The 25,890-nt window shown below is 47.4% G+C and overlaps 1 protein-coding gene across 2 annotated transcripts; it reads left to right on the plus strand.

Annotated features, from left to right (window-relative positions):
* Positions 1–79: 79 nt before the first annotated feature.
* ASB1 (ankyrin repeat and SOCS box containing 1) lies at positions 80–25,572 on the plus strand. Of its 2 annotated transcripts, none has more exons than XM_031008694.3 (5): positions 80–583; positions 6,996–7,137; positions 9,153–9,455; positions 17,735–18,120; positions 19,783–25,572. In XM_031008694.3, the coding sequence occupies exons 1-5, from the start codon at positions 535–537 to the stop codon at positions 19,908–19,910; spliced, it is 1,008 nt and encodes a 335-aa protein (XP_030864554.1). In that variant the 5' UTR covers positions 80–534; the 3' UTR covers positions 19,911–25,572. The 2 variants fall into 2 exon arrangements, with proteins under 2 accessions (XP_030864554.1, XP_030864555.1); XM_031008695.3 differs by having other exon boundaries at positions 409–583; positions 9,153–9,305.
* The last annotated feature ends 318 nt before the right edge of the window (positions 25,573–25,890 follow it).

The raw sequence follows: 25,890 nt of genomic DNA on the forward strand, positions 1-25,890 counted from the left end.
AGCCCCGCAGTGGGCCTTCACCAGTCCCCGCGCCTCCGAATCCACCCTCCCGGGGCTGCTCGTGGCTCGGGGGCACCTGCGGGGACCAAGCCAGCCCGGCCGAGGCCCGGGTCCCGCCCGCCACGGCCCTCGGGGCCCCGCCCACATCTGGCAGAAGCCACGCCCCGTCCGTGGGGGTGGGGACGGTCCGCCGGACCGAAATTCCCAGACTGCTGCCTCAGGCAACGGGCTTTCCGACTCCTTGGCTTCTTATGTGAGGAAACCACAGCGCGGCCGGCATCCAGAGTCGGTTAGTCGCGAAGTTCTCGCCGGACGAAGGGACCAGCCAGCGCCCCGCTAGACAGCGAGGCCGGAAGCGGAGACGTGGCCCCTGCGCGGCCCCGGAAACCAGTGAGGCCGGCGCGCGCCCGCCGGAAGCTGCGACCCCGACGCGGCCCCCCATCGCCCTCGGCGCCGGAAGTGGTCGCGGGCCGTTCTGCTTCCTGCCCGAGGGGCGCGCGCGGGCCTGGGGCGGCCGCGGAGGCCGAAGCATCCATGGCGGAGGGCGGCAGCCCAGACGGGCGGGCAGGGCCGGGCTCCGCAGGTAACGTGCGCGCGGCCACTGGGCCGCGGGGCGTGTGGGGATGGCGGAGGGCTGGCTCCGGCGTCCCTGCCGCGGCCCTGCGTCCTCGTCCCGGGCTGGCCGGGTCCACGGGGCAGCCAGGGAGCCGCACCCCGCAGGCCGGGGGTCGGGTTCAGCGCGGCTCGCAGTGCTGGGCGACCCCACCACGGACGCGCTGCCCGCTCCTCGGCCTCGAGTGCAGTCCCCGCGCTAGATTTTCTTTCCGGTGGAACTTGCTCGTAACTTCCTTCCCGTTAGCCGATACAGATTTGATATGATCCAACCGCAAAAGCAGGAAGTGGGCCACCTTCCAGCTCTGAGCGCACGGATCAGGAAAGCCAGCCAGAGGGTAGCCCTAGGGAGGGCAGGCACTTTTTCACCATTCTGCCGCCCACGGCGTGTGCGGTGGTACAGCGGGGCAGCCTTCCCACCCACCACAGGCACAGACCAGGGACAACGGGGACGCCGTCTCCAGCGAGCTCGTCAGTGACACAATATGTCCAGGGGCCTTTGGCCCACCAGCAAGGGAGGCAGATAGAAAGGCTCACACCCACCTTCCAAAATAACTGTCCTACTTAGGGTCTCCACCTTGAAGTGTCCCTACCGTGCAGATGTGAAGGAAGCGGTCAGGACAGGTTCCCGTTTCCCGGTGGTGTGTTGGGAGTTCCTTCTTGCTGGATTTCTGAGCTTGCCATTCGCGCCAATAGTTTCATGTGTTCTGGGCTTTCTTTACATGCCTATATTTGTCTTTGGAGGGGTTCCTCTCCTTCTTAGTAATAAACCATACGTTTCTTAAAAATCTCAAAAGATTGACTTGGAGACTGGTGCAGATAGGCTTTTCCATCCATCCCTCCCTCTGCACCTGCTTCCAATCATTTAACAGACTTGTATTGAAGACCTGCTGTTGGCTAGACCCAGCAGAGGATACTGCAGTGACCAGAAAAAGCCAGACAAAGCATCTACCATCCTGGGCTTTGGTTGGCGTTGACTTTGACTTCAGAGACAGCCAGGACCTTAGGGTCTAGAATGTCATCTCATGTGAGAGTGAGAGACGGAATGATGCGTGTTCCGTGGGAAAAAGAGGACCAACAGCTACTTCCCAGTATAAAGAGGATTCCTGGGGAATAAACACTGGCTTTGTCGGCTGCACAGGTCTCCTTTTTTTTTGAGACGGAGTTTCGCTCTTGTTGCCCAGGGTGGAGTGCAGTGGCGTGATCTCGGCCCACTGCAGCCTCCGCCTCCCGGGTTCAAGCGATTCTCCGGCTTCAGCCTCCCTAGTAGCTGGGATTACAGGTGCTGGCATCATGCCCGGCTAATTTTTGTATTTTAGTAGAGACGGGGCTTCACCATATTGGCCAGGCTGATACCGAACTCTAGACCTCAGGTGATCTGCCCGCCTCTGCCTCCCAAAGTGCTGGGATTACAGGCAGCAGCCACCACACTCAGCTGAGGGCTCCTTTTTATATCCTCATGCACTGCTGTTTTGTTATTCAGTGTGTTTCGGCCTCGGGTAGAGGGGCAACAGATTTTCAATTGAAGCTTAAGTGCTATCCTGGGGCAGTTGTGTTGTCATTGGAGTAGTTGATCAGCAAAACACAAACTTGAAGTTGCTTTTGAATCTGGAGCTGGGGAAAGATTCTGAGTCTACTTTGAGCAGGTCACAGAGGCCAGCAGAGGGGGCCCAGAAGAGGGCTCAGCAAAAGTCCTGTGGCCGCCATTTACCTGTTGGTTATTGCCCTACACCTGAATCTTTCCCACTCCGACTTTGAACTTTTTCACCCTATAGTAACCGCAACTGTGGAGTAATTACAGGGGAGGATAGTTACTGAAGGAAGGCTGGGGTGGTGGCTTAAAGAGCTGTTCATGCCGGCTTGTTGATCTGCGGCGGGTCTGGTTGTGGGATCAGCATGAGCAACTGAATGGACTGTCAAACCCTGCAGAGCCGGGACGCTTACTCATCACCCCCGTTTCACCTGTGGTTGAGTCTCATGTACAGTAGTACTCAAAAGAGATTAATTTTAATATAAAAAACAATGTCAGCATCTGGAAAGAGCCCCCTTATGGAGTGGGTGCTTTATACCTGCCTGTCTGGTCTCACACTAGGACAGCATGGCAGAGCAGGGACTTGAATCCAAGCGGTCTGAGTTTTTGCTCTTTACTTACACACGAATCTGTGTAACTATTTTTACAAAACTCTTAAATCTTCAGGAGTTTATTTTGGGTTATGATGTGAGGTGAATAACTCAATTATTTCCTAATAAGTATCTGATTGTACAAATGCTGTTTGTTGAATACTCTTTTCCATTCTCGCTGATTGTGATGCCGGTTTATCACATTCAGGCATACCTTGGGGATAGTGTGTGTTCAGTTCCAGAACACTGTAATAAAGTGAATACTGCAGTAAACCAAGTCACATGAAATTTTTGGTTTCCCAGTGCATATATAAGTTATGTTTACATGATACTATGGTCTATTAAGAGTGTAATAGGCCAGGCGCCAGTGGTTCATGGCTGTAATCCCAGCACTTTGGGAGGCCGAGGCAGGCAGATCACGAGGTCAGGAGATCAAGATCATCCTGGCTAACATGGTGAAACCCCTTCTCTATTAAAAATACACACACAAAAAATTAGCCAGGTGTGGTGGCGGGTACCTGTAGTCCCAGCTACTCGGGAGGCTGAGGCAGGAGAATGGCGTGAACCCGGGAGGCGGATCTTGCAGTGAGCCGAGATCACGCCACTGCACTCCACCCTGGGCCACAGAGTGAGACTCCGTCTCAAAAAAAAAAAAAAAAAAACCGAGTACAATAATACCATTATGTCTAAAAATGTACACATTTTAATTTAAAAATACTTTATTGCTGAAAAATGCTAACTATCATCTGAGCTCTCAGTGAGTCACAATCTTTTTGCTGGTGGAGGGTCTTGCTCCAGTATTGATGGCTCCTGACTTATCGGGGGCTATGGTAATTCTTAGATGACAATGAAGTTTGCCATATCATCTGGCTCTTCCTTTGATGAGATTTCTCTGTAGCATGAGATGTTGTTTGATGGCATTTTACCCACAGTAGCGCTTCTTTAAAAATTGGAATCAGTCCTCTCTAACCCTGCTGCTGCTTAATCAACTAAGTGTATGTGGCCTTCTAAATCCTTTGTTGTCATTATGACAGTGTCCACAGCATCTTCACCAGGAGTGGATTTCATCTCAAGAAACTGCTTTCTTTGCTCATCCATTCAAGTTTGATCATGCAATTGCAGCAGTTCAGTCACATCTTCAGGCTGTAATTCTGGTTCTCTTGTGATTTCCACTGCATCTGCAGTTACTTCCTCCATTTAAGTCTTGGGCCCCTCAAAGTCATCCATGTGGGTTGGAATTAACTTCTTTCAAACTCCTTTTGATATTTTGACCTCCCATGAATCACAGATGTTCTAAATGACATCTAGATTGGTGAATCCTTTCCAGAAGGCTTTCAGTTCATTTTTGCCCAGATCCATCAGAGGAACCACTACCTATGGCAGCGATAGCCTGACAAAATGTATTAAATGATGATAACACGTGAAAGTCAGAATGACTCCTTGATCCATTGGCTGCGGAATGGCTGTGTTCGCAGGCGTGAAAACAGCATGAATCTTGTACATCTCCATGAGAGCTCTTCGGTGACTAGGCACATTGTCAGCGAGCAGTAGTATTTTGAAAGGAATCTTCTGAGCAGTAGGTCTCGACATTGGGCTGAAAATATTCACTAACCATGCTGTGAACAGATGTGCTGCCACCTGGGCTTTGTTGATCCATTTATAGTGCACAGGCAGGAGTTTTGGAATGGTAAATGAACACTGACTTCCACTTAAAGTCACCAGCTGCGTTAGCCCCTAACGAGAGTCAGCTTGTCCTTTAAAGCTTTGACGCTAGGCATTGACTTCTCCTCTCTAGCTATGAAAGTCCTAGATGGCATCTTTTTTTCCAATAGAAGGCTGTTTCTTCTACATTGAAAATCTGTTGTTTAGTATAGCCACCTTCATCCATTATCTTAGCCGTGTCTTCTGGATAACTTGCTGCAGCATCCACAGCAGCACTTGCTGCTTCACTTTGTACTTTTGTGTGATGGAGATGGCTTCTTTAAACCTCGTGAACCAACCTCTGCTACCTTCACTCTTTGCTTCTACACCTTCCTCAGCTCTCTCAGGCTTCATAGAATTGGAGAGAGTTAGGGCCTTGCTCTGGATTAGGCTTTGGCCTAAGGGAATGTTGTGGCTGGTTTGATCGTATCTCCAGACTACTCAAATTTCCTCTATATCAGCAATAAGGCTGTTTTGCTTTCTTATCAATTGTGTGTTTACAGGGGTAGCACTTTCAATTTCCCTCAAGCTCTTTTTCCTTTGCATTCACAACTTGGCTGTTTGGCACAAGAGGCCTATCTTTGAACCTTCTCAGCTTTCCACATGCCTTTCTCATTAAAATTAATCATTTCCAGCTTTTAATTTAAAGTGAGAGATGTGTGACTGTTTCTTTAACTTGAACACTCAGTAGCTGTTGTAGGGTTATTAATTAGCCTAATTTCAATATTGTGTCTGGGGAACAGGGAGGCCTGAGGAGAGAGTGGGAGCAGCTGGTTGGTGGAGCAGTCAGAACACAGACCACGTTGATGGATTAAGTTCATTGTCTCATATGGCACAGTTTGTGGCACCCCAAAACAATTACAATAGTAACATTACAAATCACTCATCACCATAACAGATAAAATAATAATAAAAAAATTTGAAATATTGCAAGAATTACCAGATTGTGACCCAGAAGACACAAAATGGACACATCCTGTTGGACAAATAGCTCCAAAAGACTTGCTCAGCACAGGGTTGCCACAAACCTTCAGTTTGTAAAAAAACACAATTACCTGTGAAGCTTGATAAAGTGAAATGCAGTGAAATGAAGGCTGCCGGTATTAGGTTGTTTATACTGAGATCTTTCTGGGCAGCTGATGGTTTGATTTTCTTTTTTATTCTGATGAGTGTTCTGTTACCTAGTAGGGTAGGTCTTTTCTCTGTACACTTACTGAAAACCAAAAAAGTTCTTCTTCCTTATATTTTAAAATAAACTTTAGAATATTTTTTGTGACATCTGATAACAAAACCCCAAAGAAATGGGTCACGCTTTATTTAAAATTCCTTGATTATTGAATCTTTTAATCCAAGTACTTGGTGTTTTTTCTGCTTATTATGTTCTTTTGTGTTGTTTTTGAGTTTTATAGTCTTCATTAAATGGGCTGGATTTATATTTATGTACATGTGTTTTTAACCTTCGTTTTTATTGAGGTGGGACTTCTGTATGGTCAAGTGCACCTGTCTGAGGAGTTTCTTAGGCAGGCCTCCCTGTGGCCGTTGCCCAGGGCAGCGTGGTAGGGAGTCACCCGTGTAGCAGATAGCAGCATTTGCTCAGCCGTTGGATTTTGCTGTATGTCTTTTTTGTAGTGAAAGAGATGACTATGTTCTCCTTCATAGTTTCCCACTATTAAGATATTCCCAAATACTAGTACTAAGATATTTGCTAGATTCTTTGATACAATATTGATTCAATCTGCTGATATTTTCTTTTTTCTTTTTCTTTTTTTTTTGAGACCGAGTCTCACTCAGTCGCCAGGCTCTGGAGTGCAGTGGCGCGATCTTGGCTTACTGCAACATCTGCCTCTGGGTCCAAGCAATTCTCCTGCCTCAGCCTCCTGAGTAGCTGGGACTACAGGTGCGCGGCACCACGCCCAGCTAATTTTTTGTATTTTCAGTAGAGATGGGGTTTCACCATGTTGGCCAGGATGGTTTTGATCTCTTGACCTCGTGATCTGCCCGCCTCGGCCTCTCAAAGTTCTGGGATTACAGGCGTGAGCCACCTCGCCTGGCTCAATCTGCTAATATTTTCTTTAGGATCTTGCATCCGTATTCTTCAGGTTTGCCTTATCAGTGGATTCTTTGACACAATATTGATTCAATCTGCTGATATTTTCTTTAGGATCTTGTTTCTTTATTCTTCAGTAGGTTTGGCTTATAGTTCCTGGGCCCCATCAACTTTTAAAAAATTATTCTTGTCAGCGTTGGTGTCAGGAGTGTGCTAATTTAATAAGGGAAGGTTTCTACTATTTTCTGTGATTTATTTCTTTTGTTTTTACAGACAGGGTCTTGCTATGTTGCCCAGGCTGATCTTGAACTCCTGGCCTCAAGTGATCCTGCCTCAGCCTCCTGAGTAGCTGGGATTACAGGCGTGCCACCATGCCCAGCTTGTGATTTATTTCTTGAGCATTTAAAGGTGCCCTGTAGCTGGGAGAGGGAAGGCTCGCTGCAGATGGCACCCCCTTTTGGTTAGTCTTGGCAGGGCCTCCCTGAGCTAACAGGAGCCCCTCTCTTCAGTGCAGGTCGTAATCTGAAGGAGTGGCTGAGGGAGCAATTTTGTGATCATCCGCTGGAGCACTGTGAGGACACGAGGCTCCATGATGCAGCTTACGTCGGGGACCTCCAGACCCTCAGGAGCCTATTGCAAGAGGAGAGCTACCGGAGGTGAGCGGCGCTGCCCGGGGCTGGTCCGGGTGCTAGGGCCCTGAAGGTCTGTGTGAAGCTGAGCCCCACAGTCCCTGTGCAGATGAAGACCTTGATGCTGGGAGGAATGTGTTCCAGTTTTAGAGGACGGGGATAAAGGAGACTGAGGCAGCCTGGTCAGAGTTGTAGGAGACAGCCAGACAGTGTGGGCAGGGAGACCTGAGTTCAGGTCCTGCTCTGCCATTAACCTTAGTGTTTTCTGGCAACTTCTGGCCTTCTGTGGGCCTCAGCCTCCTGATGTCACTCCTGAAGGTACCACTGTTTCCTTCTTCAGTGGCGGCCCCGCCCCATCTTGGGTTTCTTGTGGCTCTTAATTGCAGGCGCTTCTGTACATTCACCCTGGTTCACCACCTTCCCTAGTGCCCTTTCCTCTAGCTTCTCAGGCCCTCAGTCATCTGCCCCCGGGACCTGGGCCTCAGCCTTAGGCCCTTTTACCTCATCAGCCTTCTCCTTTCTATTCCCCTCATCAGTGATCCCCTGTCCTGGCCTTGCCAAACTCTGCCTGTCCCCACAAAATGGCTCCAGCCCTTCCTTCGCAGCAAGTGATGCTTGCCCTTCCCTCTCCCTGCCCAGGACACCTGGGGGAGCAGAGTCTGCTTGCCCTCTGGACTGTTCTCTGATTGTTCTGCGGGTCTAAGGTTGCAGTCCCAGCTAGAGCTTAAACTCAGCAGCAGCCAGGAACTATCCATGCTGCTGTTGTGTTTCCCCGTTCCCTTCAGGACCCAAATGCCAGTGCGGTGGTAGAAGCAATGCCTACATGTTGGTGCTGAAACTAATGCCACAACTTTTCTTTGCATAGTTCCCAAGAAAAGGATTTCTAACAGTACAGGAATGTATTTCTTCATTTCCTTCTAGTGTCTTAGCAGTATTTCATCAGAACAGATATCAGTATTTAAAAGAAAAATACCAGAAAGGACTGTCATAGGAAGACAGATGGATTACGCACAGATATTTAAAGTGGGCGACTCAAGCCCAAAGAAAACCTTAATTCAACTTGCAGATGTAACAGAATGAAATAGAGTTCGGTGAGGTCTCAGCCCAAGTCTTTCTATGCTGCACTTCCCAGCACTGTTTCTCCTCCTTCTTTTACTCAGGCTCAGGGCATCTCTGGTTCTTTACATTTTCCCATTGCTATTTACTTCTTTGGTGATGAGTTCCGGGAGTGTTCCTCGGTTTTACTGGGCAGTCAGAGCCTAGGCACAGCTGGCGGAGGAGCCCCGAGGGCTGGCTTGGGAGCTGCTTCCCCTGCATGTTCCTGGGCCCTGGTTTGGTGCTCTGGGCCTCTGAGCTTTGTTCTCAGTGACACTGGAAGCTCGCTGTGAACCCGTGGCGGTCACTGCCTTGCTGGGTCGGTGGGTGGGGCAGGCAGTTGCAGTCTGATTGTGACATCTGCCGAGAGCTGAGTCTGGACAGGTTCCTCTGCCACTCTTGGCCAGGGGTGTAGCCCCCGTGTCACCTTAGTGATTCCTTCAGGCCATCATTTGTGCAGTGTTAGAGGTTGGGGGCCTACATAGTCACCTAGTCCTGGTGAGGATGCTGAGGCCTAGAGAGGCCCAGCCTCAAGCCTTCACAGATGGTAACTGGGGAAGAGCAGCCTAGGGGCTCTTACCCAGACTCCCGGGTGAGTGCGCTGTTCATTTGGCACTGCCTCCCAGGCAGACCCTTCCCACCTTTGTAGAGGAAGGCACTTCGGACGGCAGTCAGGAAATCTAAGAACTAGAGATCTTAGTTTTGGTGCTGATCATTCTGCAGGTGCCTTGAGTTTCCTGTCTCTGGAATGGGGCTCGTAATGCCTGCCCTGCCATGCCCCAGTCCCGCAGGGGAAAGGTGTGAGAGCATTTCAGAAGGCAGAGCCCAGGTGGAGGCGTTATTAACCAGAGGGGGACCGTGTCCATGCTGCCAGGGTGAGGGGGGCAGTGCAGCCCGTCCCTGTCCTGCGGCTGCCTCTCATGAGCCCCCTTGTGTTCCTCCTGCAGCCGCATCAACGAGAAGTCTGTCTGGTGCTGTGGCTGGCTCCCCTGCACACCGTTGCGAATCGCGGCCACTGCAGGCCATGGGAGCTGTGTGGACTTCCTCATCCGGAAGGGGGCCGAGGTGGATCTGGTGGACGTAAAAGGACAGACGGCCCTGTACGTGGCTGTGGTGAACGGGCACCTAGAGAGTACCCAGATCCTTCTCGAAGCTGGCGCGGACCCCAACGGAAGCCGGCACCATCGCAGCACCCCTGTCTACCACGCCTCTCGCGTGGGCCGGGCGGACATCCTGAAGGCCCTCATCAGGCCAGTACTGTGGAGCTCGCCTGGCTCCTGCAGCCACTTTATTTTTCTTCTCTGTATTTTGCAGTTTTTCTGTCTTTAGAATTCGGCTCTTTAGATGACTCGCCTGTTTTGCTGGCCTTTGTAAAGAGCTGCCTCTTGGCTTTATCAGGTCTCTTTGTTTTTCGGCTTACCTGTTCCTTTATATTTACTTTTATCTTTTTCTAATTTTTAGTTTTTTTTCCCTTTTGAGTTGATTGCCTATTCATTTTTTCTTAAGAATGCAAACTTGCAACGTTAATTTACCTTTTACTATAGTTTTGACCATCCTCTCTAGGCTTTTTCCTTATTATTTAAATAGCTCTAATTGAAGTTGATTTCCTCTTTGTTCTTAGAGTTATGGAAGATAAGGTTTTAATAATGCTTTTTGTTGTATTATGCTCAGATAATATGGACCAGATAGTTTTCATTTTGGGGATTCTTTGACGTAAAAAAATTATTATTATTATTATTTTTGTTTAGTTTTTGAGATGGGCTCTTACTTTGTTGCCCAGGCTTGAGTGCTGTGGTGTGATCATAGCTCACTGCAGCCTCAAACTCCTGGGCTCAAGTGACCCTCCTGCCTTAGCCTCCTTAGTAGCTGACACTACAGGTGTGCACCACAATGCTGGCTTCTTCTTATTTTTTAATGTCAGACTACATTGTTGTGAATGCTTGAAACAAGTACATGACCATGGGTGTTTTGTTTACATATTATACTTTGTTAGGTTAGCACTCTCTCTCTCTCTTTTTTTTTTTACATTTTTGTCATTGGATCTGCCAGAAATTTAAAGAATTCTGTTAGTCTCTGATCACATTTTTGATTTTGCCATTTTTTCCCCTTGTACTTTGAATAGGTTTTGCTTTGAAAATTTTGATGCTAATTGAGCTCATAAAAGTTCCTGCTTACATATTATGCTCTATCAAAACAAGAGTACTATTAGTTTTATTTAAGGCCCATTTACATGGCATTATGTAATATTTAGTTTTAATCCTAGGGAGTTTCAGTAGTTCTGTTTGTGCTTGTGTAGAACCATTTGTCTAGGAGTTTTTGCTTTTTAATACAGTGAACATTATTGCTATAGCTGATGTTGGGGTCTGTTTCTGTTATCTTTCTGTTTTGTAACTATTTCCATTTGATATCTTTTCTTCTTATATGTTGTTTTTTTCTTTCCTGTTCCATTATACTAGGTTTACAGTCTTATTTTATTTTATTTTTTTTGAGACAGAGTCTTGCAGTGTTGCCCAGGCTGGAGTGCAGTGGCGCGATCATGGCTCACTGCAACCTCCGCCTCCTGGGTTCAAGCAGTTCTCCTTCCTTAGCCTCCTGAGTAGCTGGGACTACAGGTGCCCGCCACCATGGCCGGCTAATTTTTGTATTTTTGGTAGAGATAGGGTTTCACCATGTCAGCCAGGATGGTCTCGATCTTCTGACCTCGTGATCCGCCCGCCTCGGCCTCCCCAAGTGCTGGTATTACAGGCGTGAGCCACAGCGCCTGGCCTACAGTCTTATTTTAATCATACTAATGGTTGCCTTTTTTATTTTTCTTTTTGAACCAGATTGTTTTTATTTTTCATGTTTCTAGTGACTTCTTTCCAGCAAAGATGCTTTTTTCCCTCTTTTACTCTGGAGACCAAATTGCTCTGCATTTGGACAGGGTGCAGTTTAGGTAGCTGGTTCTCAGGGAAATTTTTCTGTATTGAAAAGGATTAGGTAAGGGTTCTGTTGTTATAGGCTGCAGCCAGGGTGGCTCTGATGAGCAGGGACCTGGGATTCCCTTTACCCAGCACAGAATATGGTCTTTAAATTAGGTACTGAGAATATGTTTTTCTTGTTGAAGGGTTTTATAAATTAAATAGCTACACAATTGGCTTTTGGGAGGCTAAAGAAATGAGAGTGGTAAGGTTGTTATGTTAGAGGGTGATAAAGCTGCAAGGCTTTTTCCCTCTTTTTAAGGATTTCTAACCTGATTATCTAAGCTACTTCAGTCCCTTGTCTTTGCACCTTGGAGAATGTAAGCTATTAATTTGGAAATGCTTTTGAGTAGGATCAATCAGTGAAATTCCATGTTGGTTCCAGAAAGCCCTTTGGGTATTTCAGTCAATTCATGATGCACAACTGCTTTGAGTTACCTGCAGGCTGCCCGAGAAGTACATATACAGATGCCCTTCATTTTTTTTTTTTTTTTTTTTTTGAGACGGAGTCTCACCCTGTCGTCCAGGCTGGAGTGCAGTGGCACTATCTCGGTTCACTGCAATCTCCGCCTCCAGGGTTCACACCATTCTCCTGCCTCAGCCTCCCAAGTAGCTGGGACTACAGGCACCCACCACCATGCCCGGCTATTTTCTTTGTATTTTTAGTTGAGACAGGGTTTCACCATGTTAGCCAGGATGGTCTTGATCTCCTGACCTTGTGATCCGCCTGCCTCGGCCTCCCAAAGTGCTGGGGTTACGGGCGTGAGCCACCGCGCTCGGCCACAGATGCCCTTCTTGCGAAAACGTTACTAAGACATCTTACTCCCTCACTGGAGCACAGGACATTACTTTCACAAGGTGGTACCAAGAACATACATTATTCTATTAAAAAGTTTTCTGTATTCTAAATTCCAAGATAATTGACTCTTGGATAGTAGAGTGATACGGTTAAGTTACTGAACAGTGATGTTATCTGGAAATAACTTAGCTTCTGCCTTCCCTGTGCCAGTTCCCCTTTAGGGCTCTCATCTTTCACTGTTGCGATTTTCTGTCCCTCTGTAAGTCACCTCCATTTTGTTATTTGTAAATTCACTTGATATGTATTGCTCATATTTTAGAAAAAAGGTACAGAGTGGTATTTCTGTATGTGCAAAAGTTATATTGATTTATTGAGTTCTCCCAGTGGTTCCTTGCCAGTGATATTAAAAGCAATAGAGGAATTTGGAAAATATTCAGGATTAAAATTAACTGGATCTCATCCAGTATATTTTTATGAGTGGATGAAGGGCTATCTTTCGCACAGCTCAGCTAATACCAGATTGTCATATTGCCCAAAATTACAAACGTTTCGGAAGATTTTCCCTAAGAATAAGCAGAAAAAAACCATCACTGCTTGAGATCTAGTTTTCCTTTGCTTAATTGGTTGGGTGTATGAAATGAAATATCAATTTCTTGTTGGCTCTGTGTGTTTTAGAATACTTCCCCTGTCACTCCTAGAATGTCTTTGAGAGTGGGTGGTGTTTGTGTTTGTAGTGGAAGCCTCATTGTCATGTGAGCGTGTTGGTCCGTGTGCTGGTCCTCAGGCCTGTGCTTCCTGAAAGCAGCAGTTTTGGTTCCAGGGGAGCGTTTCTCTGGACACTCAGGATGGTGCTGAGGAGACGGTTAGAAAGCGTGGCTGCTGGCCTTACCTGTTGGCGAGCGCTGTAATTGCGGCATGGAAGGTGATGCAGTTCTGTCCTCCCTGCACGTTGCGTGTTCTGGTCCCGTCATCGCTGCTCCCCACATATTGCCCTTTCCTATCACAAATGAAATACTTTGGTGGTGATGAATCTTGTGAGACATTGCGGGACTGTGTGGGCTGATGAAAGCTCAAGAAAACAGGTGCCAACTCTAATGTTGACTCAGATTAGAGTCATGTCATGCGTTTTGGGCAGGAATCGCAAAGGGAGGTTGTGTTCACATTCCCCTCTTGTCAGGCTGCATGTGATCGCAGTGTGTCCATTACTGCCGATACTCACTCCCATTATTTGATTAAGGTGGTGCCTGCCATGTTTCGCTCCCGTAAAGCTATTCCTTTTCTCTCTGTAAGTAGTATTTTGAGGAGAGGTGCTTTACAACCATGTATATGTCCTGTTCATCTCAGATTTTTAATTTGTTCATTTATTGATTTGTTAGTATAGACTCATGGTTTCTGATATTATCCATTGAGTTATAATTCATTATTATTGTTACTTATTTTGATATTCGTATTGTCTCAGTTTGGCTACTGATAGCTGCTTCAAGCCATCTCTGTCCTTTTAACATGACCTTAGTCATTCTGTGAGCAGCTCCTCACTTTCTCCTGTAACAAGATATTCTAGGCTCATCTTGCACTTTGACTGCCTCAGTCCTGGAATAAGTCATTTCTCCTAGGAGTCCTGGTTTCTTTTAGTGAAGAATGGTGTGCAGAACCCTATATTTGGACACTAGGAGTGCCTATTGCTTTTGGGGTATCACTGTTTTCACGCCCTCCTATTGGACCAAGCTAAGGTTGTATGTACATTCCACATTTCTGTTTATATTTCTTTATATACATTGACAGGAGTTCACCTGGCTACCTTTAATCCAGGCTCATGCCACAAGGTTCATCCTAGTTTTCTGCCTTTCGCGTTTACTATTCTCCTTTCACCAGTGAGAAACCCAGTTCCCCTGCCCTCCACATACTGCCTGTGTTGTCCTGTTGTCCCCTGTGTGGCACCAGCCAGCCCCCCTTTTGCTGCCTCTTCCCATACATGGCTCCTGACCTGTTTGGGCTCTCACCTCTCATGCCAGGTGGCCTTCTCACCTTGTCAGGACTCTGACTCTGAGCCAGGGCCCCCTCATTCACTGATCCCTGTTCAGAGTAAAAATGATTGGTAGTTTGCACTTGGCCTGGAAGAACCCTAAACGTCTGATAGAGAGCCATATATTTGGTCATCTCTGAGTACAGTGACAAGGACAAGTAAAGTAAATGGAGTCATTTAGAGATTGGCTTTGGTGGAGAATGAGGCTTCTAAGTCAGGTGGCTCCTGCACCTGCCCTATGTGAGATTTGTTTCCTCCCATCGGGCTGTCACTGGGGATTAGGAGGGGCGGCCTAGGGGTTACCTCACTCATGGCTGTGTGCATGCCCACGTGGAGAGCTGTGTGACGCTGCCCTGCTGACAAGCTGTGCGTCCTGGCCTGGGGCCTTCCAGGTGAACGTGACGCTGGGAGTGGTCTGTGCTAATCATGGGAGTCTGGATGTTTAGTGTGCCTGAAAAGAAAGATGTCCTAGTGGGCAGCACATCATGGCGCCAGCTGGATACCTGATTGAGTTCATGTGTTTCTTTTTGCTTTCAATTTTTTTTTTTTTTTTTTTTTGAGATGGAGTCTCGCTCTGTTGCCCAGGCTGGAGAAGTGGCATGATCTCAGCTTACTGCAACCTCTGCCCCCTGGGTTCAAGCGATTCTCCTGCTTCAGTCTCCTGAGTAGCTGAGATTACAGGTGCCTGCCACCACACTCAGTTAATTTTTGTATTTTTAGTAGAGACGGGGTTTTGCCACGTTGGTCAGGCTGGTCTCGAACTCCTGGCCTCAAGTGATCTGCCTGCCTTGGCCTCCTGAAGCGCTGGGATTACAGGCATGAGCCACCGCGCTTGGCCAAGGTATAAATTTTTGGAAATGTAGCTTGTATCCTTGTCTCCTTGATCCTGTTCTCTCCCTCCCCAGTAGATAACCATTTAAAAAGTTCCATGGTTTACCATAAGCACACTGCAACCTCCTACCCCACAGAAACAGTAGTGGACTGTACACTTTCACTGTGCTGCTTTCCCTCCCTCTTCCTGTGCTCGGAGGCTGCTCCGGAGCAGTGTACAGCGACCCCCTCACTCCTTTTCAGAGCTGCACAGGGCGGCGTTGTGCAGATGAGCTGCAGTTCATTCAGCCAGTTCCGTTAGTGGACGCGTGGGTGGTTTACTGTCTCCAGCTGTTATGGATGGTGCTTTAATGAATTGCCTTGTGCATACATCTTTCCATAGTTTTGCAGACGTGTTTTGGAAATAGATCCCGAGCAGTGTGATTGATGGGTCAAAGGGTAAATGCATATGTAATTTTGCTAGCGATTGACAGATTGCCCACTCCACAGGGGGAAAGTTCACTTTTCATTGCTCAAACAATGAATGAGATTTCCTGTTTCCTAAAAGCCTGGTCAATAAATTTTTGGATTTTTCCCAATCTGATAGGTGAGAAGTGATATCTCAGAATAGTTTTAATTTGCATTTCTGTTCCGAGTGAGGCTGAGTGTGTTTTCATGTGGCTAAGAGCCATTTGTAGCTGTCCATCTCTCTAATTTTTTTTTTTTTTTTTTTTTTGAGATGAAGTCTCGCTCTGTTGCCCAGGCTGGAGTGCAGTACCATCTCAGCTCGCTGCAACCTCCGCCTCCCAGGTTGAAGCAATTCTGCCTCAGCCTCCCGAGTAGCTGGGATGACAGGCACACCCACACCCGGCTAATTTTTGTGTTATTAGTGGAGATGGGGTTTCGTCATGTTGGCCAGGCTGGTCTTGAACTCCTGACCTCAGATGATCCACCCGCCTTGGCCTCCTAAAGTGCTGGGATTACAGGCGTGAGCCACCACGCCCCTCCCCATCTCTCTAACTTTTCTGTAGGGCTATTGATCTTTTTCTTTTAGAAGCTCTTTATATGTTAAGGGTATTAACCCTTTGTAACCTTTTTCCCCAATTTTTCATTGCTTGTTTTACTTTTACTTATGTTGTTTTGTCATGCTTATGCTATGCAAGAGTTTTTCTTTAAAAAATTTTCATGTTAAAAACATTTTATTTGTGGATTTTGTGTCAGAATTAGGCAAATTTTACTTAGAGGTTTTTTTCTAGTTTTTGCATGGTTTCATATTTTACGTTTTAAGTTATGGTCAGTTTGGAATTTATTCCAGTATATGCTATGGTGAATGGATATACTTTTACCTTTTTCCATATGGATGTCCAGTTACCCCAAAAAACACTTAGTAAAACATCTACACCCTCCCTTGTTTGAGATACTGCCTTTATCATATATGAAATTTCTATATGCAATTTGGCCCATTTCAAGATTTTCTGTAAAGTTCCATCATTCTGTCAATTTTGTTCACATACCAATGCCACAGTTTTATTTTTAGCCTTTATAATAAACTTCGCTTATGGTGTGGCTACCTCCCACCACCTCCTTCTTGCTTGACTTTTTCATCTTCTTTCATCTTACAGATGAACTTTATATATCAACTAATGTAGCTCCGGGGATGCTATTTTTATTTATTTATGTTTGTAATCAACTTATTTAGTTCTAGTAATGACATTTTCATTTATAAAGTAAATTTAGGGAGAATTATCTTCTTGATGTTGAGTCTTAATCAGTACTGTGCTATGTCTTTCCATTCTTTTAGGTCTACTTTTGTTGACTTTAAGTAGTAGTTTATCATTTTTGTTATGCAAATTTTGGACATTTATTATTAAGTTTATGCTTAGATATGTCATAATAAAATTTATTTTGCTATCATAAATGGACTTTTCCCTTCTACTTTTTATATGAAGCCTATTGGTTTGACAACCTGCTACTTCAATAAGTTCTCTCATTGCTTGTTAGTTGTTTTCCCATATTATTTAGGGCTTTTCAGACACATTGTATCCTCTGAAAATAGGAAATTTTTACCTCTTATTTTCCAACTTTATGCATTTAATTTCTTTCTCTTGCCTGATTGCACAGGGTACCTTTAACACCAGTGTTCAACAGGAGGCTGGAAAGCAGGAGTCTGTCTTGCTCCAGCTTTGGCCGGAGTGCTTCTAGCCTTTCCCTGTTAAATGAGATGCTGACTTCTGGCCTGAGGGAGTATGTTTTATCATGTTAAAGAAAAGCCATCACTTTCTGTTTTATTGAGCATTTTTAAACATGCATAGCTCTTGAGTTTTGTCATATGCCCACCTTTTTTTCTTTTCTGCATCTGCAGAGATAATCAGAGGATTTTCCCCTCAGCCTCATTTTACAATGGATTATATTAATAGAGTTTCTGATATTGGAGTTACCTGTGCATTCTTGGGATAACTCCCATGAGGTCATGGTATATTGCTTTCTTAATATACTTAAGGATTCTCTTTGGCTAAAATTTTATTGAAGATTTAAAAGTTGATACTCCTAAATGAAATTAGCTGGTAGTTTTTCTTATGCTTTGGCCCTTGTTGGGTTTTGGGGTTATTGTGCCAGTTTCATCAGATGAATTTGTAAGTTTCTCTTCTTTTTCTTTGCTCTGAAATAGTTTAAATAGCCTTGGGATTATTGGACCTTTAAAGGTTTGAAGGACTTCCCTTAGGAATTTTTCTGTGTGCGGGGATTCCAAGTTCTTTCCTGCTACCTTATCTTGCTGAACGTAGTGAAGCTATCTGATCTGTGGAGTCTCCTACAGCGCCTGGTGTCACTGAATCAAGGCCTTCTGCTCAGGGTGGCTGTGGGATTTGTGGGATCTGTGGGATCTGTGGGCTGTGGTCAGTCCCCTGCACAGTCTGACTTTCCCTTTCTTCCCTGCAGGTACGGGGCTGATGTTGACGTCAACCACCACCTGACTCCTGATGTCCAGCCCCGATTCTCCCGGCGGCTCACCTCCTTGGTGGTCTGCCCCTTGTACATCAGCGCAGCCTACCACAACCTCCAGTGCTTCCGGCTGCTCCTCCTGGCTGGCGCGAACCCCGACTTCAACTGCAATGGTCCTGTCAACACACAGGGATTCTACAGGGGCTCTCCTGGGTGCGTCATGGATGCTGTTCTGCGCCACGGCTGTGAGGCAGCCTTCGTGAGCCTCCTGGTAGAATTTGGAGCCAACCTGAATCTAGTGAAGTGGGAATCGCTGGGCCCAGAGTCGAGAGGAAGAAGAAAGGTGGACCCTGAGGCCTTGCAGGTCTTTAAAGAGGCCAGAAGTAAGTGGCTTGAGTTCAGCTCTGACTTGTGGGCTGGGTTGATTGAACGAATCAAGATGTAGCAATAAACAAAAAACAAAAACCTCCACCTGAGCACTTGGCCAAAATCTTCAGTTAGCACTCGCAGTTTTCCAGATGGTTGTTCAGATTTATCTTCTCTTTTTAAATTCCTGAATACCAAGAACTGATATCAGGGAATCTCTAAAAGTACATGTGTGTTGTCAGAACTCCTAGAATTATGCTCTCTCTCTCTCTCTCTTTTTTTTTTTTTTTTTTTTGAGGCAGGGTCTGGCTCTGTCACCCAGACTGGAGTACAGTGGTGCAATCATGGCTCCCTGTAGCCATGACCTCCTGGGCTCATGCAATCCTCCCACCTCAGCCTCCCAAGTAGCTGGGACTGTAGGCGCACACCATGCCCAGCTAATTTTTGGGTTTTTTGTAGAGATGAGGTTTTGCTGTGTTGCCCAGGCTTGTGTTGAACTCCTGGGCTCAAGTGATCTGCCCGCCTCAGCCTCCCAAAGTGCTGGGATTACAGGCACGAGCCACTGCTTTGGCCTAGAATTATATTCTCTTTATCCTTTTGCTCTGACCTGTGGCCCCAGATTCTTATAGACAGTGACTTCTTTTATGCCTGGTTTTTAAATGAGCCCTTAAAACAAATTGCAAGCGGGGCTTTCTAGGGTTCCTTACTCTCCTTTCTTCAATTCCACTCAAGTATCGCTACTTTGGATTGTGTGATAAGCCTAAATTTTGTAACAATAAAGTTCCTGGTCTGCTTATTTATGAAGAAAGATTTTGTTAACGATTAATGCATCAATAGCACCAGAGATTGGAATTGATCCATAGCTTGGTCTTGTTATCAGAGGCTCTCTGGGATTCAGACATTGACCTCATGTGTTGTCTTTAACCTCCTGCCCACATGTCACCCCCACCCACCGCTCCCGGTCTGGGTCTTGAGACATCCAAGTTGATAACCTCTTCCTTCTCCCTGCCTCTCAAAGGACTTTAAATTCGTTGTGTTTTTGTTACTGGATTTCCCTAAACCAGTTCATTAAAGCATGCTCCTGTGTAGCCTTCCCACAAATAGTTAATGAATGGTCAGCTGGGAGCTATACTGATAGAAGCAGCAGCTTGCGTTCAGGACTGTTCCGCTCCTCAGCTTCCTCGCTAATCGAGACAGAACTTGGCTGTGCTCTTTTCATTGGGGGAAAAGTCGTCAGCCTGTGCCCCTCAAGCACTGCTCAGCCTGTGTTCCCCAGGCACTGGTGGAGCTTCAGGGATTGACTAAGGGAAGGGGCTGACAGAGGCTGGGCGTCCGCGGCCCGCACCTGCTGGGGCCTTCAGTGGTCCACTCTGATTTCTTTCTCTAGTGCATTAAACATGGTCGAGTTGTGATCCAGGGAGCAGATGCCCTGGGTTAACGAGGCTGGAAAGGTTTCGCTCTTTCCTGCGACAGAAGGAGCAGATAAGAAGACCTTCCTCCCTGGGGCCTGCTCTCCTCATCCATCAGGAAAAGCCATCACTTTGTGTTTCACTGAGCGTTTTGAAGTTGGTAGTGAGCATTGGTGCACTTCTGGCTGGCAGTCCCAGCTGCCTTTTCTCTCTATAACTGGGATAGAATGAACCTTCCTCTATCCTTCTCTTTCTTCCCACGGCCTTCAGGTGTTCCCAGAACCTTGCTGTGTCTGTGCCGTGTGGCTGTGAGAAGAGCTCTTGGCAAACACCGGCTTCATCTGATTCCTTCGCTGCCTCTGCCAGACCCCATAAAGAAGTTTCTACTCCATGAGTAGACTTCAAGTGCCGCAGCTGATTCCAGCGAGGGAGAAGGTGATCTGCAGGGAGGTGGACACCGAGCCCTGAGTGCTGTGCTGCTGCTGGTCTCCTGATGGCTGTTGCTGCAGAAGATGTCCTCGTAGACTGTCATTGCTCCTCAGGTGCCTGGGCCGCTGAACAGTCCTTGGGTCATTGTCAGCTGAGAGGCTTATACTAAAGTTATTATTGTTTTTCCCAAGTTCTCTGTTCTGGATTTTCAGTTGCATATTAATGTAACGGGCCATGGGATATGTACATGTAGGGGCTGAGGTTGGAGGCCTACTGATTTCCCTGTAGGGAAGACTCCCAGCACTTCTGGAACTGTGCTTCTCTTTATTTTTCTACTTCTCAATTTGATGGTTCGATTAAAGCCTTCTAGTATCTCAATGAAAAGGGAGTTTCGTAAGCAAAATAGAGGACAGAAATGCAGTTCATGAACTTGCTGGTTGGTTTTCCCTGCTCCTGGGGTAACACATGCACTTGTCATACACGCCCCTTCCTTGCCCCTTCAGTATTCTCTCTTTGCGATGGAGGTCTCATAGTGAGTGTCTTCACTCAAGGGTGGTTTCCTGGCTGCACGGCACCTGTTCCAACACTTACTGTGCCTCTCATCAGGTGTCACGATTTTTCTGCCACTTCACCTTAGGGAGCTTCCAGTGATTGATTTTAGGAGGCCCACACCAAATTCCCCAGGAAATGACTGCCTTCCTTGGGACCAAGGACCGTTCCAACAGCATTCACTGCCAGTTCTAATAGGCAAGGAAAATGCCCGAGGCGCTGTCTTCTGTCCCCCACACGTACCAGAAAGTGAAAAATGCAGCGAGTCCTCTGGGTGGTTATGAGCCTCCAGGCGCATGCTGTCCAGTGGACAGAACATCTGGCGGTTGGTTGATTGCTCTCTTTTGTCTTGGTCGCTGCTTCTAGAATCTACGCAGGGGATAGCAGTGAGGTCAGAAGTCTTTCCCGGGAGAGAGATGGCCTGGGTTATCATTGCTGATAGCTTTGGCTGCACGGGTTGGGCTTCCCCTCACCCAGGGCTGCACAGCCAGGTGTGAGGGTCACCGGCAGGTGGGCTGGTGGCTGCAGCCTCAGAGCCCTCCCAGGTTGCTGCTGTTTCCGGTGAATCACATTTCGTCATCTGAAGCCCGTGAGGACCATTGTGTGGATCCATGCTGATTCTAGACTTCAGATATATTTAGGAAGGAGCAGATCTCAAATCTGTGTTCAGATTTTCTGTAATAAGAGAAATCCAATTTGTAAAACTTGAACAATGATACTGTTTTATTTACTTAGTAGCATCACTGTGTGTCTTAGCAGGCAGGCAGTGTCTGGCCATTATTGCGTTCTACAGCCAGAGGATAGAATTCTATACCCCCAACCCCTTGTGTCACAAATGGGCTCTGTGTGGGTCACCCCAGCTGACCCGTGTATGTGCAGATGCAGTTCCGAAGGGAAGAACAGTCCTCGGGTGATTCAGAGGGGAAAATGCAATCCGGGAGGTGTTTCCTCAGCTGAGGTGACACTGTTAGAAGCTGTGATGGTTGTGTAAATGTGGGCTGTGTGCTGTTCCCGAGGGGAGCTTGGGATTGGGTCCTGCTGAAGCCAGGAGGGTCTTCCCAAGATAGGAGAGGAACCGCAGGTGGTGAGCGGCTGGGGAGGGCCAGGACAGCTGGGGCTGGGTGCTGCAGGGGCTTCAGCCCGGGAGAGGGGGTAGGCGTGTTCTTTGTGGTACCAAAGTGGGACTAGGACAAAAATTGGGCTGTGGCTGGGGCAGGAGCTATAGGGAGTTAAGGAATGATGATATGGAAGTTGGAGCCACCACAGTGGACTGGGCCTTGTCACTGGAGGTCGTAGGCAGTGGCTCACCACCCTGGTAGGGCTGATAGGGGCTTTCAGGGAGGCTGGTTAGCTCCCTGCACTCTGGCTCTTTCCTGGCTGTTTAGCTCCTCCCACCTCGGGTCTCTTCTTCCTGCCACCCTTTGGGCTCAGAGGAGGGTGGCTTTTTTCGAGGTGAGCCATGTTGTAGACACATCACATGCTCTGCGTCTGCTCTACTGAGTACTTTCTGCAGGGGCCTGTTAAGGGCGAGGCCTCCCCAGCCCTGCGCGGTGCAGGAGGTGGCTCAGTTCTTGAACCTTTTGGGAAGTGGCACTTGGGAATGCTGCCTCGTGGGAGTCCCATGCATGAGTGTGGTGGTGTGACCTTCAGGCTGCACAGAGGCAAGGACCCAGATGTGGCAGCATGGGCGTCATGCTCCTTTGCACAGCCCAGGGCCTGTTTCGGAGGTACCAGGTCACTGCCCCTGGTCTCTCTAGGAGGAGTAGACTGAATGGATCCTTGCAGAGAAGACTCACCCAGACCTGGCCAGGGAATGATGTATCTGGGGAGAGAATGAGCTGGAGGAGGGGGCCTCTCATGGCCCTTCCCTGGCCTGTGGCCCAGCCTGGCTGGCCTGCAGGTGTCTAGGGTCTCAGCTTTTCATTTGCAGAGGACATGTTCAACTTCCTCTCTGTTCAAGCCAGCCTTTGCCAATTTTTTCAGAATGCAAACAATTTGGAGGTTTGGTATCTTGTTTCATAGCTGCCAAATATGAATCTGAAAACAGGGTGGGTAGCTAAGGTCATTCCTCCTGGGTTTTAGTGACATTGCCTTCACTAAAGCTCCCTTTTTTTTCTGTTGGCAAGGACAGGTTACAGAATAGGAAGAGTAGCACTTTCCACCTAAGCACTTTAGGAAATCACCTTTCTAAGCCCTGGGGCGCCCAAGTCCCATGGGGCAGGGAAACGTGGTCCTCAGTGAGGCTGCTGCCTGGCTGGCCTGGAGTCCTCCCTAGGAGAGGGGCTCGTTGGGCTAGGGGAAGGAGCCTGAAGGTTGCCCCTGGTTGCATCCCAGAAGCATCTGACTGTCACCACTGCTAGGGCAGCTGCTGGCTGTGGAACAGTCCTGGGCCCTGGGCCTTGGCTGCTGTCAACAGATGGGCTGGGCTGGGCTGTGGTGGGGTGGGGGACAACGTTGGTAACTCTGAGAATTCAGCTTTGGAGTCCCGGGTGAGGGGTTTTAGATAAACCCATCAATATCACCCACATTCTGTGACTCTTTGCATCACTCGCGTTATTTATTTATTTATTTATATATATTCTGCCTTGTTCCAGAAAAGTGTTTAAGGCAACAATGCTTGTTTTTTGGTGTTTTCTTTTGACATTTGAAAATTTAGTACGTTGTTAAAATGTACTTGTTAAACAGGTAATTTTAAAGAGAAGGAACAATTGTTTTTAGTAAGTTTTCTTTTTCCTTTTTCAATGAATTGATTCTTCAAATTAAAAGTTCTTGAGAGAAGGAGAGGAAGATACAGCAGACATAGGACTGAGCCAAGGAAGAGTCTGCCTGAGAGAGACGCTTGGCCTGTGCTTTGCTGCCATCCGTGCGGCCTTGGCCACATCCCTGTTAACAGAGGCAGCTCCACTTCAGACAGGGACAAGGCTTCCTGCTGTGCCTTTCTGGCAGGGTTTTGTGGGGTCACATGGGAAGCAATGTGTTATGCAAGCAGTCTCCATGTGCGTGTAAACTGCTGTCCTGGTGACTTGTCCCTCTTCTTAGTGGAAATGCATTTGAGATGGTGACAGGGCTGGATGAACTTGTGGCCCACAGCATAGCACTGGGGACAGAGTGCTCTATGCAGGTGAGGCGTATGAGAACAGCATGGTAAATAATTGATGAAGTCACATTTGTTCAACTTAAAGGATTGTTCTTTATTCTGAAGTTATTTTCTTCCTTATTTGGATGATAAAATTTCCTTTTATGTAATGAAGGTAAAAGTAGAGGGCAATATTTTTGCTTTTTGAAAGCTCTTGGTTGCAAAACAAAATGTTGGTTGCTGTTTGTCAGCCCCAGAATTTCTTCTTAAGTTCGCCTGTCTCTGAAATCCCAAAGTCAGGGAACCACAGTCTAGCTGTGGTGCATGTTTACGTATTGGTGAGAAATTCCTCTTGGGTTCTTGAACAGCCTGTACACTGGCAGACAGCACTGCAGCATTTCTACTGCTCATGGCCAAGAACGAGTTTGGAGATCGCTGCGTGCGGTTTTAGGAAGTGCAAACACCCGTGGTGATGGGCCTCTGGCCACTGCTGGATCCATGGGACACACTCACAGGAAGCTGATGTGGCCTTCTCGGTGAGGACTGCCCCTTAACCTGGGCACTGGGAGCCTGTGGCCCCCCTGTATGTTGGTGATGACACTAGTGTGGGTCTTCTGGCTCTGAGGCTACAGCTTCTGCCTCCTCACCTGGCCATCGGTACTTGGCAAGCAGGCCTGGCCTCCCGGGGCCTGGATCCCCACCGGCTGGGATTGGCCTCCTGGAAGTACCTGTTTGGGCCATGTGACCTCCTTTCTCACTTATGCCTCACTCCCCTCCTCCCGCTCCAAACCCGAACCTCTCAGTGTGGAATGAACGCTCCAAACCCGAACCTCTCAGTGTGGAATGAAACAGTTTAGATGTGTACATGATGCACGTGGGTGGGATTCACATCCCAGGAGAATTCCACGGAGAGGAATGTGCAGATTTTGAAGTGTACAGTGATGTGTGGAATAAATACTAGAAATTCTCAGCGGACAGTGGGATGGAGAAGTGAGTGGGGGCAGGAGGGGGATTTCTGTTGCCTTGACATGTCATTGCTCAGTGCCTGGAATGCAGGCGAGTCTCTCTTTTTTATGTTGCTTTGATTTCAAGATCTCTTAGATATACTAGGTAGTGTATGAATGTGCATAAATCCAGTTTGAGAATGGTGTTTATGAAGAAGCTGTTTCGTGTGTACAGTTGCTGCTGTAATTTAGCCGGCAGTGCCCTGCCCTGCCCTGCCCTGCAGTGTCTGCACAGCTCCCACTGCTTCTCTTTGCTGTTGGGCATGTGAGGCATGACTTGGAGGGGGGCCTGGTGCCTGGGGACCTGCTGAAGAGAATGCTCACCACCAGCCCTCTGTTTCCCTTTCTGCTTTGGTAATCAACACGTGTTTGCCTGCAGTGGCCGGGACCGTGACTGTTTCTGCCCTTGTGCCTAGTTAAGAGGCTTCAAAAGCATAATGAACACTTTTGATATGCTATTGTAACTTTAGTAAATGCTTTACTTCCCTCTAATTGCCCCCAAATGCCTTAATTTTGTGGACTGTTTATTTCAACAGGTGGAAGTGTTGGTCGTGTGAAATCTTGGTATTCGCATTTCAAGAAGGGAGTTCTTTTTTCTTTCTTCTTTCTATGGAACGTTTCAAGTGATTGGATAGAAAGAAGGGCTCTGAAGCAGGAGTTTTCACCTGCTCTGAGGGAACTTGGGGCTCCAGGGACGTACCCCAAATGTTGCCCAGGTTGAAACTCCCTGACAGCCTGTTCTATGTAGTGGCTCGTGGTTTCCAGTTTGAAGAGAGTTGTGCCCCTAAAAGTGTTTGAAACCTGTGGCTTTCAAGCAAGGTACCATTGTCCCCACAGTGTTCCGTGGGGTGGGGGGTGATGGAGACTGTGGGCAAGCCTGTTGTTTTTGGCCCCCTGTTGTTACATGGGACCTGTTTTGACGGTGGGAGGGTGAGATGTGAAGATTTGGGATGAACCTGGAGTGAACGAACTAAATAAAGACATGCATCCATCTGTCAGCGACTCCTTGTGTGTTCTGCCTCTTCATTCCTTGTCCCGGAACCTCTGCCACCTCTCCTACTCTCCTGCAAAGGTGGCTTTTTATCACGAGCGGTCTCAGTCTCTCTTTGCCTCGAAACTAACTGGATTTATGTGGCAGAGATTGCTAGTTTCCATTCATCATCCACTCTCTCCATCTGTGATAATACAACTCAAAGTTTTTAGCTGGACACTTGGATTCCCAGAATAAAGGCTTCATTTCCCAGCCTCCTGTACAGCTAGATGTAGCTGTTTACCATTGCTTCCTCCTGAAATCCCGTTGATATGACTGGGAATTTTTTT

The sequence above is a fragment of the Gorilla gorilla genome, chromosome 11 (genome assembly GCF_029281585.2).
Source record: "Gorilla gorilla gorilla isolate KB3781 chromosome 11, NHGRI_mGorGor1-v2.1_pri, whole genome shotgun sequence".
Taxonomy (NCBI): domain Eukaryota; kingdom Metazoa; phylum Chordata; class Mammalia; order Primates; family Hominidae; genus Gorilla; species Gorilla gorilla.

Excerpts from the sequence above, each read along its gene's own strand:
- ASB1 (XM_031008694.3), top strand. The coding sequence starts at position 535 with ATGGCGGAGGGCGGCAGCCCAGACGGGCGGGCAGGGCCGGGCTCCGCA. Across the intron at positions 584-6,995 it reads GGCAGGGCCGGGCTCCGCAG|GTCGTAATCTGAAGGAGTGG; the intron begins GTAACGTGCGCG and ends TCTTCAGTGCAG. Across the intron at positions 18,121-19,782 it reads GGTCTTTAAAGAGGCCAGAA|GTGTTCCCAGAACCTTGCTG; the intron begins GTAAGTGGCTTG and ends CACGGCCTTCAG.